This window comes from Aspergillus fischeri, genomic scaffold (assembly GCF_000149645.3).
Source record: "Aspergillus fischeri NRRL 181 1099437636259 genomic scaffold, whole genome shotgun sequence".
NCBI lineage: Eukaryota > Fungi > Ascomycota > Eurotiomycetes > Eurotiales > Aspergillaceae > Aspergillus > Aspergillus fischeri.
In genome coordinates this window covers 419167-437957 of record NW_001509766.1, presented here as the reverse complement: position 1 = coordinate 437957, position 18791 = coordinate 419167, and the positions used below count along the sequence as shown (strand labels likewise).

Below are 18791 nucleotides of genomic sequence, written 5' to 3'. Positions count from 1 at the left end.
TTCTAAATTGGACGTACTTCGTCTCGATATATAGAGAACTGGGGTAGCAAATAACGATGCTCGTAATTGTTTATACAGAAAATATTTCAGCAGTATGAGGTGTCCGGCAGTCACACTATGGCTTTCCACACACTGAATACATGCAAGTGCACGGCGGCAGAGTGTTAGTATTCAAACTAGGAAGGAGCAAGTAACCAATATATATCTGCATGGCTGTATATTAATCCAACTGGTATTAGCCCAGTCAGGATGGAAGCCTATCACACGTTTTATTACCTCTCGCCGTCAGCAGATTATATACGGGAACAATGTGCTGTCTGCAAGATCTAGGCCAGTAGCTGTCAGGGTGGTCTCGGATTCAACTTTCTATCCGCTGTCCGGTCAACCTAGATTACTTTGCTCGGCTACAATGATTGGAATTTATGCTAACTTGCTGTTCCTGCAGATTATGAATTATCCCTCGGCAGTTGATCTAGAAGAACTGGATACAAGACAAGTATCAAAGGAATATTGACGCGTATTCACCGGAAGGTTCCCGGCAAAGCTTGGTACTCTTGACTCTTTGCACTAGATTCTGTAGCAGGAGGTTTGCGATATCTTCATTACTAACTGCGTACTTCGGAGACGCCAATCGGTCAAGTCCGCATCGGACGGACAGAGATATGGATCGGCACTGCCTCGGTTATTCACCCGCAGAGAAACCGCAATAGAATATGATTCGGTTCTGTTGATCACTGACAGACTGTCCCTGGTGCACGTGGACGCTAGAGTGGATTCTGCACCGTTATTATGATCATAGTGGCTTCGGCTACATCTCTTAGGCTTCTTAGCAACCTTGATTTTCTCCGTCGGAGTCCCACTCTCCCGCCTGATAGTGCATCTTGACAATGCAGATTATTCGGGCCGAGGGCGTGATCGTATCTGTCACTGTGATTGATGGATGGACTCTGTCTCTTCACATGCTTGATTAACGTTGATTTTACGTTGGAAGTATTTAAACAAAATGGCAGCCCGCTGTATCGAGCGGAGTGCAGAAGCAAACTCCGACTGCAGTGGGCAATATGGTGAGAAACACTCCGGTGATCACGGCATTGTCCGTCCTTGCGACTGGCGCATTGGCTGCGGTTGATTATCCTCCTATTCCCAGCGACTTGACGACCCCCTTCCAGCAGCGCCTTGCTGTGTATGGTCCTAATGGTAAGACTTCGACCCAACCGCAACACGTGATCTGACGATCCCAGCTGTATCGATTGGATGGAACACATACGAGAAACTGGACCAGAGCTGCGTCCAGTATGGCACTTCCAGTAATGCACTCACCTCCAAGGCATGCTCGTCGATCTCGACAACGTATGCCACCTCGCGCACGTACTCCAACGTGGTGGTGTTGACTGGCCTGACCCCCGCCACCACCTACTACTACAAGATCGTCTCGGGCAACTCGACAGTCAACCATTTCCTCAGTCCTCGGACTCCAGGTGATACTACTCCGTTTAGCATGGATATTGTCATTGATCTTGGCGTGTACGGCAAGGACGGGTACACCGTTGCTTCGAAAAAAATCAAAAAGTCCGACATTCCCTACATCCAACCCGAGCTCAACCACACCACCATCGGACGACTAGCCAGTACAATCGATGATTACGAGCTCGTAATCCATCCGGGAGATACAGCGTATGGGGACGACTGGTTTCTGCGTGTCGATAACCTCCTGACTGGCAAGGATTCGTATCAGTCGATCCTGGAGCAGTTCTACAACCAGCTCGCCCCAATCGCCGGCCGCAAACCCTACATGGCCAGCCCGGGCAACCACGAGGCAGCCTGCACTGAAATCCCGTATACGTCCGGCCTCTGCCCCGAAGGCCAGCGCAATTTCACCGACTTCATGCACCGCTTCGCCAACACCATGCCCAGATCCTTCGCCTCGTCCTCCTCCAGCACAACCGCCCAATCCCTCGCCTCCACGGCTAAATCCCTCTCCAACCCGCCCTTCTGGTACTCCTTCGAATACGGCATGGCCCACATCGTCATGATCGACACCGAAACCGACTTCCCCGACGCCCCCGACGGCCCGGACGGCTCCGCCGGCCTCAACGGCGGGCCCTTTGGCAGCGAAACCCAACAGCTCGACTTTCTAGCCGCCGACCTCGCCAGCGTCGACCGCACCGTTACCCCCTGGGTGATTGTCGCCGGCCACCGACCCTGGTACACCACCGGCGGCAGCGGCTGCGCGCCCTGCCAAGCCGCCTTTGAGGGCCTGCTATACAAATACGGCGTGGACCTCGGTGTCTTCGGCCACGTGCACAACTCGCAGCGCTTCCTGCCCGTCGTGAATGGCACCGCCGACCCCAAGGGGATGAACGACCCCTCGGCGCCGATGTACATTGTTGCCGGTGGGGCGGGAAACATCGAGGGGCTGAGCAGTGTGGGCTCGAAACCGGCGTATACCGCCTTTGCATACGATGAGGATTATTCCTATGCGACGGTGCGGTTCCTGAATCGCACGGCTCTGCAGGTGGATTTCATTCGGTCGAATACTGGCGAGGTGCTGGATTCGAGTACGTTGTATAAGAGTCATAAGGCGCGGTTTATGGTGCAGTAGTTTTTGCTCTGCTCTGCTTCTCTTGCAGTGAAGATAATGTATATACAATGCAATGCAGTGCGGTGGGCAAGGTAAAGCAGTCAGCGACCAGTAATTTACATGAGACCTGCTCAGTCTGTAGGTCTTGTCTTTTGCCTTTGTCCATCCGCCGATAGTCATTATGTCGTGCGCTAGCCTCTAGTGTAATAGCGCTGCGTGTGCTCCAGGCACGGTCTTATTCACTCGGTCAAGATATGTGTCGAATGTGTGCGATCGAAGATACAGTAGATGGTGGGTATATGGTGCGGTCAAGAGGGTGATGGTAAGGAGGAGGTTATTTGTCCAGGTTCCAACGACGCGCATCCTCGGCCTCGCGCGCGTCTTGTTTCTTATTCCGGTAGAGGAGGTAGCAGCATACGCAGATGGCAATGAGGACGAGTCTATCAATTGGAAATTAGTACAGAGAGCATTTTCTCCAGCTTGGAGCAAGTGAACGTACATTCCAACGATAATCCCCGGCACCCCTGTCTTGAGAAAATCGCTGACGGGTTTCTCGCAATCGGCTGAGTTGGCACTCGCGTCGCAATCTCTCCGTAATAATATCGCCATTTTTCGGTAGCAATTGATGCTGTGCTCTGGTGCTGTGCTGTTGTACTGTTGTGCTCTGTACTGTTGTGCTGCGTGGTTGATGCAGATGCAGATGCGATCGTCAAGATTGATCAACAACGACCGACAAACGAAAAGAACTAGAACCAGAACCAGAACAGAAGATCAAAAAAGGGGTCAACGGGTTTAAAAGCAACGATGATAGGCTGCGAAACGTAGGGTCGCAAACTGAAACCAGCATCCCTTGAGGCGAGACATTCAGCTGAAAGGACACCAATAAAAACCTGGGAAAAACGCCGGTTGCAGCGACCGTCCACTTCGCGCGGCGCTAAGGATGGCCTACAGACCCCATAATTTATTACGGACTAGAACTATTATTATCAACGGAGTATTGCATTTGCATTGGCATCTGGAATAACAGCTATGGTTACCTTTTCAGGTTGGATCGATCATGTTTCATCACCACCAGAACCGGCCACAACTGCAACATCACCCCTCCCGCCATCAAACAGCCCGCAAACACCTGCGCCTTGAGAAAATTCGCCTGCGATAAATCCACCAGCGCCCCCGCGATAGGCGTCCCCACCAGCGATCCAAACGAACTGATCCCCCACATCATCCCCATGCGCGTCCCCAGGTAATTCGCGTCCGGACACAGCGCCGGATGCCCGATGATCGCCGTCGGGGCGGTGACCAGCACCCCGCTCAGGAATCCCCAGTAGCAGGCCCAGACGATGAAGCCGGGAAGATTCGTCGCCGCGATCCAGGTGAACATGGCGAGTGCGGAGCCGGCGACTGCCAGACAGAGGATGGCGATCGGGGGGATGTACACGCTGAGGAGGTAGGGGACGACGCGGCCGAAGGCGGAGGCGCCGTTGATGATGGCGACCATGTAGAAGGAGAGGCTGCGGGTGGTGTGCAGCTGGGTGCGCGCGTACGAGGGGACGTAGAAGAGCGGGATGTAGTATGCCAGCATGACGCAGGTGAGGGAGGTCGAGAAGAGCATGAAGGGGAGGTCGCTGAAGGCGCGCCATTCGATCATGCTGCGGGCGCGCGTCTTCTTGCCTGGTTTGCGGCAGAGGATGAGGATGGTCATGAGCCCTAAAAACAGATTGATGAAGCCGATGCTGCGGACTGTCCAGGGGAAGCCGATGCGCGGTTGCAGTTGCCGGAACATGATGGGGAAGACGACGCTGCCGACGCTGGAGCCGATGGCTGCGCAGCCGATTGCGATGGGCCGTTTGGTCGTGAAGTTGTTTGAGATAACTACCATCGCCGGGATGTAGGCGATGCCGCCGCCGATACCGACGCAGAAGCCTTGAGCCAGGAGGATCTGCAGAGTTAGCCAGGGCTAGGTTGAGGAGGATGATGACCTACCTGGTAGTACTGCGTCGCCAGACTGGTCATCATAATCCCAAAGACAACGAGGATCATTCCAACAGTGATCAGAACCCGCAGATACCCCGAATCAACCAGCGGACCGGTCACGACGCCAACCATGACGATCAAGGTGGCCTGCACACTGCCCACCCAGGAAATGGACGACGGCGACTGAGATGCCAGTAGTACCGTCTGATAATACTCTTGGAATGCGCCATACGACGCAAGCAGTCCCCTGTTCATTAGCTTGAGTCCCCGTGACTGGTACTGGTGGACTTACCATGAATTTACAAACACAAAGAACCCAGCGAGCACGCTGAGCCACGCTTGTAGTCCCCCGTTCGGAACCGGTGCCACTGGCTCCATGACCTCAGCAGCATCTTGTCCTTGTACTGGGGCAGTTTCTTCCTGATGTAGTGAGCGAGTATCCGTCTTTTCGATTGTCCCCATGCCGCTTGTCAAATTCCTTTTCAGGACGCATGAGGACCCCAACTAGGAATATGGAGAAGCTGACATTATAAAGAACAATCGGGGTCATCCCAGACTCCCCGCAGTGGAGTCAGGAAGTTGCCGTTTTCCCGTGGGGTAATGTTGGCCATGACTAATAAGGGCCTCGGCTCGAGGATGCAATTATCATATACCTGGCAGTATACATTTGATCATTGCCTTGATTGTAGAAGTATCGACAATAGCTCAATAGCAGGAAATGAAGGTGCTGGATGAGGATTCTACTATGCAGCGTAGATGTGACAGCGGCACATTGCATTCTATGGAACTTCTCGAAACAACATCCTTCCGGCGCTACCCGCAAGGAACCGCTTTCGGAGAGTCCCGAAATCGGGTTTTGTAGTACGGAGTAGAAACCGACAGTTCTAGTTGGCAGTCTTGAGTGCCTGGCAGACATTTCGACAATGGCTGAGTGCGATACATTCTCCGTTTTCGATGCCTCGCAGGATATAAAAGAATACATGATCCCTTGAACTTGCTGGGGGTGAGCTGAAGTTGCAGAAGAGGTAGACGATGAGGCTGATGTCTTGAACGCACTTGTCGACTTGCAAGGTCGGATGCCTCCCAGATGAGCGGAATCCCATCGGCGTAAACAGTCAGTGGCGTCGAGAGTACTGGTAACTATCATACCAGAGAGTGCGAGCGTGATTGTCTCTTTGCCGGGAGGACACCGCTGCATTGATGACCACCGGCGTAGTAGCCCATACTCCGAGTCAAGTAAGCTTCCTGTTATATCAATCCCATTCCATAATCCGGATAATCCACCCGCTGTAGCCCATCCACGGGGCAGTACAATCTTAGAGAATCTGTTTGACAACCTTCAGACAAGTAGACGTACACCAGTACGTCACTCAATATGTGGGAGAAAGAAGCAGGGACGTTGGCATTTGCCCGTTGGATAACATGTTGACTAGGTCCATTGAACCAGTGCCGTAATATGTAGCTGTTTGCGATATGTCATTCGCCTTGTAGACAGTTGTTGTAAAGTCTGAAGGCAAGGAGTTGGGGGAGTAAAGCGGGGGGTAGTGGCTCTCAGTTGAAGTAGCTCGTTATGTTGACCGAGCACTTCAGTCTACGACACCCGGATAGTGACAGAGCAGGTTGAATTTAGACTTAACAATCCTAGTTCCCATTTTGCACTGCGGGGATGCGACAATGGCATACATAGTGCTGTGATGGGAGCTTAGATATCGCATCTAAGATTGCAGAGACATATAACACGCGGTTAGGCAGACCACGATTATCGGAATTCAAGCAACGACCGATTAGAGTATCAGTCTATTGGGAGGCTGAATTAAGGCTTTTCCTCGTTGATCACTTGAGTTCAAGGGAGCTGCTGTCAAATATACATGAGCCGACTCCAGATAGGACAATCCATCACACACTTTAAGGAGACACATTCTTATGCCCTCCTTTTAAGACATGAGCCGATAACCTTAGCTTTGGACAATGAAATACTGATACTTGCAGCAAATGGTGTGCAGATTTGATTCGGATGAACCCCTCGTATTCATGCCACGTGATCGCCGACGAGGCAGAATGTGGCGATGCTGAAGCTGGAACAGAATCATCCAACTCACCTTCTCAACATCAAACAGCAATATGGTTGCAACCCAGGTTATGACCTCGACTTCTGTCAATATCCGCTCATGGCAGACCGTGTTCCGTCTACCGCCTCCTGACCGACCCCAGTCACCACCGTATCATGCCCGACGACCGCATAAAAAGTCCCGCGCAGGCTGCCTCACCTGTAAGCGGCGGAGAGTAAAAGTAAGCTTCAACCGCAGAGTGCGAATGGATACTCATAGTAACGTATGCAGTGCGACGAAACTAGGCCTTTTTGCAGGCGATGCGAGAAGCTGGGTACTCCTTGTAGCTATGGTGGTTCTCCTCAAAGTCAGGACCTCCAAAAGATGGAAGAACCAGACGGGACCGTATTCTCTCTGTCGCTAAAGGATCTGGAATCGATGGTCAACCGGGTTTTGGCGACAGACTCGGACTGTCTTGACATTTGCACGTTGAAAACGGCCAATGACACTCGGCCCGTAACGGCCATAGCGTTTCAGCACTTTATGAACTATTCAACAGACGCCGTTGGGAATCCTTCCATACGACATGTCATGAAGAGCGATATGATTCGCGTCGCCTTTGGAGTAAGTCGCCTAGCTACAGAGATACTTGCAAGTACTGATGATTTAGTGTACCCATTTGATGTACACGATCCTAGGCGTCGGCAGCCTCCATCTCAGCAGGATCTGTCCTCAGAATCAAACCTGGCGACTTGCTGAAATCTACTTTTGGCAGCAAGCAATCAAGGCATATCAAGCCGCGCTATCATCAAAGGTCTCCCCGCAAAATGTGGACGCTCTGCTGTCAACCTGCATGTTCATGGGCATTACGTCCGTCTGCCCCGATCGCTTCGAACCTACGGACTCGTGGGTTCTGACGAACGCACCCGGGGCAATGAACTGGCTTTGCCTGCAGAGCGGCATCCGCACCATCATCAAGCTCGCTGGGCCGTACATACAGTCTAGCATCTGGGCATCGGCATTCCAGCAGACTCACAAGGAAGAAGTACAGTTGTACGAGCAGGGCGTCACCCAGGGCCGCGAGGGGCTTGATCCGGACCTGGCTGATTTATGTGGGATTGATGACTCGACCACCGCATCGATGAATCCGTACTATGAGCCTCTTAGAATACTGGCGGCCATATCCCACTTGGAAAAGAACATGAAGAATGCTGCTCAATGCGCGTCTTTCATGGGCAGGCTGGAGAATGATTTCCTTGCACTCCTGAGGGAGAGAGACCCGCCCGCGCTGTTGATCCTGGCGCAGTGGATGGGTCTTATATGTACGCTGTCCGAATGGCAGCCCTGGATAGAGGGGCGGATCCGCGGCGAATGCACGGCTATCTGCATGTATCTAGAGCACAGCGCCGACCCCCGGATTCAGCGGCTGCTTCTCTTCCCTGCGAGCGCGTGCGGATATCACCTGGCATACGCTTAATACCAACACTATCTGCATCCATCCCTTTGCGTCTACTCCTTGACCGCAATCTCCAGAACCTCCGACAACGAATCCACCGCGTAATCCGGCCCGAACAATTCGCATTCCTCCTTATCCCCCTGCCCAAACCGACACCAACATCCCCTCGCCCCGATATTGCGCGCATACTTCAGATCCGTAATCGTATCCCCAACCATCAACACCCTGCTAGGGTCTACCTCAAACCCCTCCCCGTATACCCCTTTCAACCGTGGTACCAGCACTTCCGTGAAACTCGCTGCGTCAGGCTTCCTCTTCGCTCCCGGCGTCCCATCCCCGATGATCAGCACCTCAGGAACGAGCTCCGCGAGCTCCATTCTCTCCAACGCCGTCTTAATCGGTGGAACCGCCTTATTACTCACGATTGCGATGGGGATTCGCCGCGAGTGAAGCCCCGCCAGTAGCTCACGGAGACCCGGGAACGGTTTCGTGAAATTCTCCTCGTGCGCCGCGTAGAGGGATCGGTAGGTCGCGACCCATTCTTCCTCGTTGAAGGTTGATGGATCGGGGTGCAGCGCGCGGAAGGTCTCTGGCAGCCCGGCGCCGGTGGCCATCAGCCTTCGGGCTTTGGCATAGGGGATTTCGTGGGTAGGGAGGAGGGTGGTGAAGGTTAGGGTTGCGGCGTGTTGGATTGCTTCGCGGGTGTCAAAGATTGTGCCGTCGAAGTCGAGGATCACGAGGTTGGTCATTGTACTGCGTAGTCTTGGGGATCTTGTTAGATGGAATGGAGGCGACGCTGAAGATGAGATGGTTTACGGAGTGATCTGGGATAAAGTGAGTCATGGAGGTGGGCTGTTTGATAATCATTTAAGTCCAGATCCAGGGGCCGAGGCTATTTTAAGATAGTGGATCCTCGGCATTTCCCCGATATAAATAACAGGTCTGGTCCGCGATATTTGTTTAATAATACATACATCGCGTTCAAAGATGCTCATTAAAGCAAGGATCGTGTAGGAGACGATAGAAAATGGGGACTGTTTGATATGCTTTCATTTGTGAGCGATTTGGCACCCGCCAGGACAACTCACCCCCCACTCCCATCTCGGATTGGAGGTACAGCGATATCAGGTCGACAATTGCCAGCTCGTTGGACCTATTGAATCTATATGCCGTTGGGAGACACATCTTTATGCATATCATCAATAACAATCACCCCAGGAGCTAGACCCAAGGTCTCCATCATGCCTATTTTCGTAACGGGCATCGGTTTCTTGTCATGTTGGTATTTCATCAGGTTAAGCGAAGGGTAGTTTTGGCAGTTCTGGCTGCACGCTTGCGGTGGATAACTATCTGGGCTTTGCAACGACGGGTTTGATGTTGAATATTATGGGACCGGGCACGATGTTCGCCAGCGCTCCAATCCAAGTCCGTATATCGGAGGCAGTACTCCATCAACCGTGAAGTTGCATGAGATACTGTGAGTGCCCTGTCTCCTGCTGTATGAGCTTCCGATGACAGTCGTAGATATGGACCATTTAAGCTCTGTCTGGTCTATGTATGTGGCAGATCGTAAGGTGCCGGGCGTGATAAACTGACTGAGTGCTAAGAATAGGTTGAGGTGGCATACACGTCATCTTCACTTTGTATATCAGCAGAGTTGACATGGTGTCTCACCCGGAAAGATGTTGTACTTAGGCTGTGTTTCTTTGATTGTGCGATGACGGCGTGAAATACCCAGCATCATGAACCGCTTTTGCGTCACCTCGGAGGCTTGCTTGAACTTGAACCACCAGCTGAATTTTTCCTCCTCGTCTTTCCCGTTCTGTTCCGTAAGGTCGCTTTCCAGACCTTCGATATTCCCACGGTCATCACATTTCTGTTCACCAGGTAGTCAGTATGTTTGGCGTATAGCCAGTTCACGAACCCGAGTTCCCGTATGAGCCCGAGGATAAACTCCCTCGGCGGAAGACCAATTTCTGCACAAATAACACCTTTATACCGCCCTCCGTTCCTTGATTGATTGAAAATCAATATGAATATGCTAATGATTGGAACAGGCATCACTTACTGCTTGTCCACATGGCGATTGACCAACGCACAAGCAGGAAGTGCGCCGGCCTCTGGCTTCCTCCATGAGAGCCCTCTCCCGCAGGATGCGGAAGGGGTATCACAGTTTGACGGTATCTGCTATGAGATAGTATGCTTCTGCCAATTAGGTTTATCATATTTTGCGAACCCTCAGTCGTTCGTCACGAGAAAATTGAGAAGCCATGGTCGCCTCGTTCAGAGATCTTCGCAAAGGCCGCAGCCATTGTGTCGGATTTATTATTTGCAGCTCGATAGTATTCGCCGAAGCATTAGACTGCAAAATCGACGGCGTATGACGCGCCAGTCGAGGCGCCTCTTTTGCTGTGTAAGTTGGCAGAGAGGGCCCGAGTTGCTGCGAACATCAAATCAAGGACTGCGAGCATTTTCAGGTTTGCAGAGACTTAAATAGTGAGGTCTGTGGATATCAGGGTCGTAAAGGACAGTTTTGCCTCAATACAAGCAAGATCAGGCATAGTTCTGAGGTACGGGTAATGAATGCTATAGAGTGGGGAGGGGTGGTTTCTATGAGAGAGTGAAGAAGGTCAGGTTTTGGGGAGGGTCATTCCCTATTATTGCAGTCGGCGGCTAATTCTGGAAGAATGCAAAAAAAAAGTGAATGATCCTTCGGTTGCAAGTGAAATCCCTCTTCTTTAAGGTGAATAGTTTACTTGATAGTGTGGAGCGCTGGCTTTTATCACGTCAGATGTGAAGATAATGCTCCTGTAGCATCCCATGGATTATTCGACAAGCCCAGCTTTGTATTACTCCTTGTTCTGGCTACAGGTCAATTCAAACAAATATAGAGGAATTGCTTTCATTAATATTGCTAGTAGCCATCATGTTGCTTCTCCTCCCTTAACCGGTCCTGCTCTAGACAGACACACCCTACTAAGGCGCAATGAATGTCTGACTATCTGGGGATGTAGATTTATCGCCACAACGTTGTACACCCCAGAGGTCCCACTTTCAGTAGTGAAGTCTAGAGGGCAAGAGGTTTAATGCTGTCTTTGAGCAATATTCCTTATGGCTAGCTCATCTTCTCATCTTTACCATAGGTAGTTCTGAAGCTGGACTGCCCGAAGAGATGAAAGGCCAGAGCAGATGGCCTAGAATCAAGCTTGTGAGACAGGTTTAATTCGAATTTGTATAAGCTAATCTAATATACAATTACCCTGCATACATCGCGGCATCCCGAGCTCGTAAATCAGTCCTCAAGAATCCATGATTTATAGGAAATCTTACGCTCAGGTATAAACGGTGCTATGACAGATACCGCACTGACAGCTCACTGAAATGTCGACCTCGCTATCAACCGTGGTACAAGAATAAGGATACATGCGAATCTCCTCAAGGGAGCAACAATGCTGGCAATCGCAAGTGAACATGCCTTCAATTCTCATCAAGACGAAACCATTCTTGTTCTAGAACCTCTGCCGCAGTCAACCGCTGGCTGGGCTCATATTGTAAAATCTTCTTCAAGAGGTCCGCCAATTGTTCAATCTCATCCGGGGGAATCTCTCTGCTAATCTCTTCGCCTGGCCCCAAGTCCCAATAATGCAATCCTCGTCGTAGCGCCAATTCTATCGACGGACGCTCGACCAACAGGTCCCATTGTTCCTTGGCCAACGCGTCAACCAGGACCGCTCGACCAAGTGAGTCCGTTTCATCTTTGAAGAACTCCTTTCTATACTTCCAAGTCTCAGACCACCACGGCTTTGGCAGTGCGCCAAGCATCTCAACCATGTGAAAGAGGTGACAGTCGTCATCGTCGTCAAACATGTCGAAGAGTTTTCTGCCTGTTCGTATCTCGAAGAGGGTGCAGCCGAGTGCCCAGAGGTCGCTTCCGAATCCTGGTGTATTCTCTAAGACAAGCTCGGGGGGACGATAACTCCCAGGGACACCAAGCTCCTCCGGTGGGTTTGTGACATCGTAAGACTCCCCGAAGTCGATCAGAAGAATCTCATCTACAACGTACGGCAGCGGAACATTGCGAAACTTGACCGGGCGGACGAGATATTTAGGCGCGGTTGGATCAGAGGGAGTCTCCCCTGACTCAGTGAAAACTTCTACCTTAACGGGTTCTCCCAGGATTTTGAGTACTTCATCCTCTGTTAATCCGTCCAGGCCCTCAACTTTCAGGAGAATGTTTGACGGCGTGAAGTCTGCTGCCAGTCAGTTCCAACCATGCAGTGTGGCTTGTGGGAACTTCGGGAACTTACCTCCGTGACATGCCATGACTATGCAATGCGGACATCACCTCTGTAGCTTGTCGAGCCATTTTCCGCAAGCTTCTGTCCGGGTCTTCAAATTGTTGAGCTATAAGAGAGACACGCGGTCCCGCCACAGGATACACGAAGCAAAGGTGTGACCCGTTTGGGCCCTCAATTCGAAATTGGTCGGACGGGAGGCAGATGTGCTATTCTAACCCGACTGCTCGAAGTCGTTCCACTCGAAGCTCCGGGCAGTCGTCTTTAGAGTAATCGGCCATAAGAATCTTTAGCGACACATAATGGGGTATCCCATTGCGCAGGATCTGACACAGCCAAACGTTGGCGAATCCCCCACTGCCTAGCTTGTGGATGACTCGGTATTCACCTTCTCGACCTAGATGATCGCCAAGCTGAACAACATGATGACCACCAGGCTCGTAATCCCAGATTTTCTCCAGCCCGAATGGGGCCATATCGATGTACAAACCATTGAATGGACGCTCATCAAACTCTTCCCCTGACTGGGATAAGACAGGAGATTCAGGGAGCGATTCAGGCGCGTAGTCCTCGTGATCCGACATTGTGAGCGCTGGATCTTCTGGATCGTTGAGTGTATTAGGCACGGATCTCAGAGAGACGTAGAAAGCCGGACGTTTAAATTCGAATCCACGAACTCCTATATGTCTACCACAGTAAAAAGGACATACACTGGCGACGTTGAAAAGTTGTTCGACGAGAAGTGGAGGGGCGGGGGCCGCTGGGCAATGGTGGAGGATAACTGATAGGCGACCACGCAGACTAACTTGGGACCGGTGGTATAGAATGAATCGGTACACCATTCAATTAGATTAACCGGTCGATTTATCTTGCTAGGATGCGCGCTTTAGTACCTCAGTATTGGTCGAGGCCAGCATAAGGGGATCGTACCTGGCAGGACTTTTGTCATTGACAGCGGCTACATTCAAGACACAAATAATGACCCTTGTTTGTGAGACGGTTAGACTTAGCGCTTCTGTACCGCAGGCCAAGCAGTGTGTATCAAACCTTTGCTTGCACTAACACCCTCGTCTACTAAATCTAGATGGCTGGTTGAGCGGCAAGGCTCATATAGGCTATGAGGGCTCTATTGCAAAGTCAGGACCGAGATAACCGCCGGCTATGAAACCATCTATCTGTCACGCGCGTGCTTATTTCGCCCTCTTCACTGTATTCTCCAATGAATGACAGAACTTTTGAATTGCTCGAAATCGGGCGGATTGTGAGGACAGGCCTTGTCATGATGCCATTGTTGTAGACATGGGATTATGGGACATACAAATAGAGCATGCTCTCCAGAGTAGAGGGTATTATAATGTAGCACATCAGCAGCGTGCAATGTCTCTGCGTTCTCTTTTTCCTATACATTACAGTTATTGCTACCTTGTTGAACATGGCACGAGTTCCAGACCGTGAAATCAGACGATAGATTGGAAGGGGCACACAGTCTGATACTTTGGTGCGTTTGAACACTGTTCTTTTCTAATAAACTGCCCCTGATAGCTTCCGCTACTCTACTTGATCTTTAAGCAACCGAGCTAAATAGAGTATCTGACGCTACAAATACTTTGGTTCTGTGAAGTGCCACGGAGTTTTGAAGGGCGAGCTGCGGGTATCGAGCATGTTTGTCGCGAAGCCTGCAGAGTCAACTAGTTCAACTATTGTCTAGGTAAGGTAAGATTGGCATTCAAAGCTGCCAGTTCCAATTCTCGACCTATCAAGGGCCGCGGTCCGATATAAGGAATAGATCAATCGATCATAGGACAACAAGAACACGAAGTCGTGGAGGACGCCGTTACACTCGTACCGATTCACATATAACTGTCTACATGGGCCGATCCGTACCACTCTATGATTATGAAGGCCATCTGTATGTTCAGTACTCCAGAACTCAGAGGAGTGTTCCTGTCGCTCTGGCAAGCCCACATGAACGGCGCTTGCCTCCAGGCAGCCCCAACCCAGAGCTCTAGGACGCAAGAACCGGGCAACGGGTCGGTTCCGTTGGAACTCTTCTTATTTAACTGCATAGGCCGCTCTACCTTATATCTGTTCCTGTCGGACCTTGTGTGCTTCTATCCGTGTCTCCTGTTCCCTTGATTGGCTTGCCATTGCCAGAGTTTTGTTAATATATATGTGGTGTTAGTGTATAGTTCAATGTCAGTTTATCTGTTCCCAAACTTATATTCTGAAAGTATCAGTTTCACGCGATGGGCTTAATTCCCCTTAGGCTTCGTACCTTTTGTTTGCAACCCAGATTGACAATCGTGCTAATATCGATGCCTTGATGCTAGAAGATGGTGCGGATTGCGACATTGTCCTAGTGGTAGACCCCTCATGCTACCATCATCCCCTGCAATCATGCCATCCCTTGGCGAATAAGTATCTTGTTTCTATTGGAGTCTTCCGAGTAAATGCCAAGTGGAAATGCTCAGCATTCTGTGCAATTGATATCATTCAACTGATAATCGACATTTAGGTCGCATTGCCGAGGGCTACCAAGCGGACCAACAAACATCGGGCGGATATCAAGACAAACTTCACAGACACAAGAATAGTCTACTTGACAGTCTAGATCCTCTGCCAATGTCAGATGGGCCGTCCGAACGTCTTTTGAGTTCGTTGAAGTTTTATCAACTTCGGTAGGACAGCATCACGTCATTGTGCCAGGTGATGAGCACCTTCAGGTTACACTTATCAAGGGATAAATACTTGACCTCCTACTGCATGTGCTGAATAGCACTCACTGATCTGCCTTCTAGTTCTAATCCATCCACAATGGGGTTCCAATCCAAGTCCGAGCAAAATGATCAGTCTGATGCTTCGAGCTTCAGCAGTGGTGACCTGCAATACACTGCTCAAGCCGGGGCCAACTCCTCTGTGCCAACGTACCAAGAAGCCAGCGGTGCGCCGGTCGAAATCAATTCACCGTTGGGATACTCGGTTGGTTGGATTACTGTCATCTTTCTCAATCTCAGCAAGATGATCGGAACCGGTGTCTTTTCCACCCGTATGTTCTCCGTCCCGTGTGATCCAATTCCCAGCATTGACAGCCACAGCATCAACTGTCCTCAAAGGCGCCGGGTCCGTTGGCCTGGCATTGTTCTACTGGGTCATTGGATTCCTCATGGCCGGCAGCTCACTGGCCGTCTACCTGGAGTTTTCGTCCTATTTCCCCAGTCGGTCCGGCTCAGAGGTAGTTTATCTCGAACAGGCGTATCCGCGACCAAAGTACTTCCTTCCGACTGTTTTTGCAATGCAATCGGTGTTGTTCTCATTTAGCAGTAGTAATGCGATTGGTATGTGCTTCAATGCGAATACCGGGTATATCTGACCGATCAGTCCTCGCGCAGTATCTTTTTCGACTTGCGGAGGCGCAGTCCACACCGTGGAAGCTCAAGGGTGTTGCTGTCGCTTCGTATAGCGTGGCAGTGCTAGGTGAGATCGCATATCTTATTGCAGTAAGGATACTAACGATATAGTTCTGGCATTCAACACGAAATGGTCGCTACGTTTCGCCAATGCCATTGGCTTCGTCAAGCTAGTTACATTAATCTTGTATGTTTGTCGATTCCATAAAAGAACAAAGCTCACGGATTAGCATCGGTATCACCGGCTTAGTTGTCCTTGGGGGACACACCAAGATCGAAGATCCCAAGGCCAATTTTCGCGATGCCTTTGCGGGTAGCTCCTCTGCCTCGGTGTATGGTGCCACAAACGCACTGGTCAAGGTAGCCTTCTCGTACGCGGGATTCGAAAATGCGTTCAACGTGGTGAATGAAGTCAAGGTAGGACATGCTTTGTTCTTCAGTTATGCGATACTCATATCAGCAGAATCCAGTCAAAACGTTGCGATGGAGCGCGCCGCTCTCCCTCCTGCTAGTAGCAACCCTGTACATGCTTGCCAACATCGCCTATTTCTCCGCCGCAACAAAGGAAGAGATCCTTGGCTCAAAGGTCGTAGCGGCGAGTATCTTCTTCCAGAAAGTCTTCGGCACGAGCAGTGCGTCACGAGCCCTGAACTTTTTGATCTGTCTCAGCGCATTCGGGAACCTGCTTGCCGTTCTCATCGGGCAGTCCCGTCTCCTCCGAGAATGCGGAAGGTAACTCTAAGCCATGGGCTGAAGCATCGCCGTTACTAACGAGACCAGACAAGGAGTCCTCCCGTTCACCAAGTTCTGGACCTCGACTCGTCCATTCGGCACGCCGCTTGGCCCCTACGCGCTGAAATGGGCCTTGACCGTCCTCATGATTCTAGCTCCGCCAGCCGGTGACGCCTTCAATTTTGGTGCGTTCCTTTCCCCAAATATCAAGTCTATACTGACGTCGCAGTCGTCGACCTGGGCGTCTACCCCACCAACGCGTTCGCCTTATTCCTCGCCATTGGACTATTGCTCACCCGTCGTCACCGTAAACGGCACAACATTCCACCCTCTGGGTACAAGGCGTGGGACGTGGTCGTCGGCTTCTCCATCCTCTCGAATCTGTATATGGTAGTTGCGCCGTGGTATCCGCCCACGACGGGGGCGAACGGAGGGGATGTGAGTTTCTGGTATGCGACGTACTGCGTCGTGGGGTTGGGAATGTAAGTTCTCCTCTGTCGTGCCGCGTGCAAAGCTGATTGTGTAGTATTGGGCTCTGTGGGGTGTATTACTACGTCTATATCAAGGTGTTACCGCGGCTTGGCGGGTATGCGTTCCGGCAGATTGTCCTGCAGATGGAGGATGGGGCGACAGCGCATAAATTGGTCAAGGTTCCGAAGGAGCAGTTGAAGGCTTGGGATGCCGAACATGATGCTACGGGGAGAGAGCGAGCGATGGATGAGGCTGTTAGTACGGCTGTTGATGTCAAGCACGATGGCGTATAGTTAGCGTTGCGTTTGTCATTATATACATGCGTTTCTCTCATTTAAGATGTGAATGGGTTTCTGCCCAGTTGGCCGGTAACTTCAAATCCTTGGGCAAAGTATACGCCCCCTGACAACTCCCTGGACTTGTACATCGCAAATCACACCGTCCGTACAACCGACAATAACACTCATCGGCCTTCGGGCACGCCTGCTCATTCAACCGCCCCAAATCCACCCCATCCCCAGCCCCTGTCCCCAGATGCTCCGGGGCAATAAACAGAATATGCCATATATATGACAAAATCCGCCCAGCAACCCTATCATCCGGCGGGGCCGCTCCCCTTCGCCGCGAAGAACCAGCCCCCATCCCATCAAGCAACCACTGCCGCAACGCAACATACTCCCCCCGCGAATGCCGCCAGATATTCTCCCTCGCGACAACAAACTGCGCACAGCACTGCGACCGCACCGCATCGTTCTGCCCGAGCGTCGCAGCAAGATACCCCTCCCGCTCATCCCCACCAAACAACAACCCCAGCGCCGCCGGCAGCGCCGTATCCGACGCCGCGCGCGCACTCCACGGCTCCAGCACAGACTGTACCCGATTCTCCAGACTGCCCTGCGGCGCGGCCGACGCGGCGCACGTGCTCACGCTCCAGTCGCAGCGGAGATTATGGTACCCGTGTGGTTCCAGCGCAGCGGGGATGTTGAGCGAGGCGAGGAGCGCGGCGTTATCGTAGGCCGGGTGATCGTTGTGCCAGGCGAAGCGGGAGCCGTGTACGAAGACGGCGCCTGCGGCGGGGATGGACTCGTAGTTGTCTATCAGGAAGGTGAGGTAGGCCATTGCCTCGTGGCCGCGGTTTGCGGGGACTTGGAGCGTGGATGCGGTGGGGTTGGGACTGTCGACGGTGTAGATGCAGAGGTGGTAGATGTTGGAGAGGGGGTCGAGCCAGGAGGGGTCACCGTCTGCTGTGACGCGCGAGACCACCAGGGCTGGTTTGGTGGTTTTTCTCAGGCCGGGGCATTTTCCACGGGACGGCGGGATGGGGGATGAGGATTTGTAGCGGATGTGTGTCCATGGGAAGGTTTTGATGCGGGAGGTTGGGCGGTTGAGGAAGAGGAGGAGGAAGATACCGCTCAGAACGGTGAGGTGGAAGACAGAGCGCAGTGTTTTGCGTCTCATGGGGCCTATTGTCTGTCATACATGGTGTAGGTTAGAGGAAGTGTCTGTTGGATAATTCCTCCGGGCGATCCGCGTCAAAGGGCCCTGAAGGATTGCACCGCCTCATTCCAGCTTCCGTCTACGCGGGGGGATCCCGCAGATCAAAAGGTTTAAGCCTTGATCAGATGGAGGAGATCGTCATTCGCATACCACAGAAATACAATATACATAACTTCTATCCCTTACTTCTTCTACTGACGGCCATCCGATACAATTCCTACCTTGAACAAGCTCATGCGGAGCCTCGACAACCCACACAGCTTCGTTCTGATTGGTCTATTCAGATTACAGGGGCTTGGCATTAGCTGTATCAGGTTAGTAATGTCTCAG

The 18791-nt window shown here is 51.6% G+C and overlaps 8 protein-coding genes across 8 annotated transcripts, besides 2 other annotated features; 3 read left to right on the top strand and 5 right to left on the bottom strand.

The window, feature by feature from the left end:
* Positions 1-1061: 1061 nt before the first annotated feature.
* On the top strand, positions 1062-2602 carry NFIA_113450 (purple acid phosphatase family protein; the record flags this gene model as incomplete). Its single annotated transcript, XM_001262711.1, has 2 exons — positions 1062-1197; positions 1242-2602. The coding sequence occupies 2 exons, from the start codon at positions 1062-1064 to the stop codon at positions 2600-2602; spliced, it is 1497 nt and encodes a 498-aa protein (XP_001262712.1).
* A 605-nt stretch (positions 2603-3207) lies between these two features.
* Positions 3208-3263: a microsatellite.
* Positions 3233-3260: a microsatellite.
* A 351-nt stretch (positions 3264-3614) lies between the features above and the next one.
* NFIA_113440 (putative MFS monocarboxylate transporter) lies at positions 3615-5017 on the bottom strand (the record flags this gene model as incomplete). Its single annotated transcript, XM_001262710.1, has 3 exons — positions 3615-4520; positions 4565-4802; positions 4848-5017. The coding sequence occupies 3 exons, from the start codon at positions 5015-5017 to the stop codon at positions 3615-3617; spliced, it is 1314 nt and encodes a 437-aa protein (XP_001262711.1).
* Positions 5018-6888: 1871 nt separating this feature from the next.
* NFIA_113430 (Zn(II)2Cys6 transcription factor domain-containing protein) lies at positions 6889-8080 on the top strand (the record flags this gene model as incomplete). The annotated part of the gene is made up of 2 exons (XM_001262709.1): positions 6889-7227; positions 7379-8080. 2 exons carry the CDS (start codon positions 6889-6891, stop codon positions 8078-8080), a joined length of 1041 nt encoding a protein of 346 aa, XP_001262710.1.
* Positions 8081-8112: 32 nt separating this feature from the next.
* On the bottom strand, positions 8113-8808 carry NFIA_113420 (HAD family hydrolase; the record flags this gene model as incomplete). The annotated part of the gene is made up of 1 exon (XM_001262708.1): positions 8113-8808. One exon carries the CDS (start codon positions 8806-8808, stop codon positions 8113-8115), a length of 696 nt encoding a protein of 231 aa, XP_001262709.1.
* An 899-nt stretch (positions 8809-9707) lies between these two features.
* NFIA_113410 (uncharacterized protein) lies at positions 9708-10193 on the bottom strand (the record flags this gene model as incomplete). The annotated part of the gene is made up of 2 exons (XM_001262707.1): positions 9708-9935; positions 10128-10193. The coding sequence occupies 2 exons, from the start codon at positions 10191-10193 to the stop codon at positions 9708-9710; spliced, it is 294 nt and encodes a 97-aa protein (XP_001262708.1).
* A 1343-nt stretch (positions 10194-11536) lies between these two features.
* NFIA_113400 (putative protein kinase) lies at positions 11537-12938 on the bottom strand (the record flags this gene model as incomplete). Its single annotated transcript, XM_001262706.1, has 3 exons — positions 11537-12309; positions 12405-12448; positions 12574-12938. 3 exons carry the CDS (start codon positions 12936-12938, stop codon positions 11537-11539), a joined length of 1182 nt encoding a protein of 393 aa, XP_001262707.1.
* A 2230-nt stretch (positions 12939-15168) lies between these two features.
* Positions 15169-17257, top strand: NFIA_113390 (high affinity methionine permease; the record flags this gene model as incomplete). Its single annotated transcript, XM_001262705.1, has 9 exons — positions 15169-15400; positions 15450-15689; positions 15733-15828; positions 15873-15948; positions 15992-16178; positions 16225-16493; positions 16542-16678; positions 16723-16975; positions 17020-17257. The coding sequence occupies 9 exons, from the start codon at positions 15169-15171 to the stop codon at positions 17255-17257; spliced, it is 1728 nt and encodes a 575-aa protein (XP_001262706.1).
* A 37-nt stretch (positions 17258-17294) lies between these two features.
* Positions 17295-18422, bottom strand: NFIA_113380 (DUF3431 domain-containing protein; the record flags this gene model as incomplete). Its single annotated transcript, XM_001262704.1, has 1 exon — positions 17295-18422. One exon carries the CDS (start codon positions 18420-18422, stop codon positions 17295-17297), a length of 1128 nt encoding a protein of 375 aa, XP_001262705.1.
* Between the last annotated feature and the right edge of the window lie 369 nt (positions 18423-18791).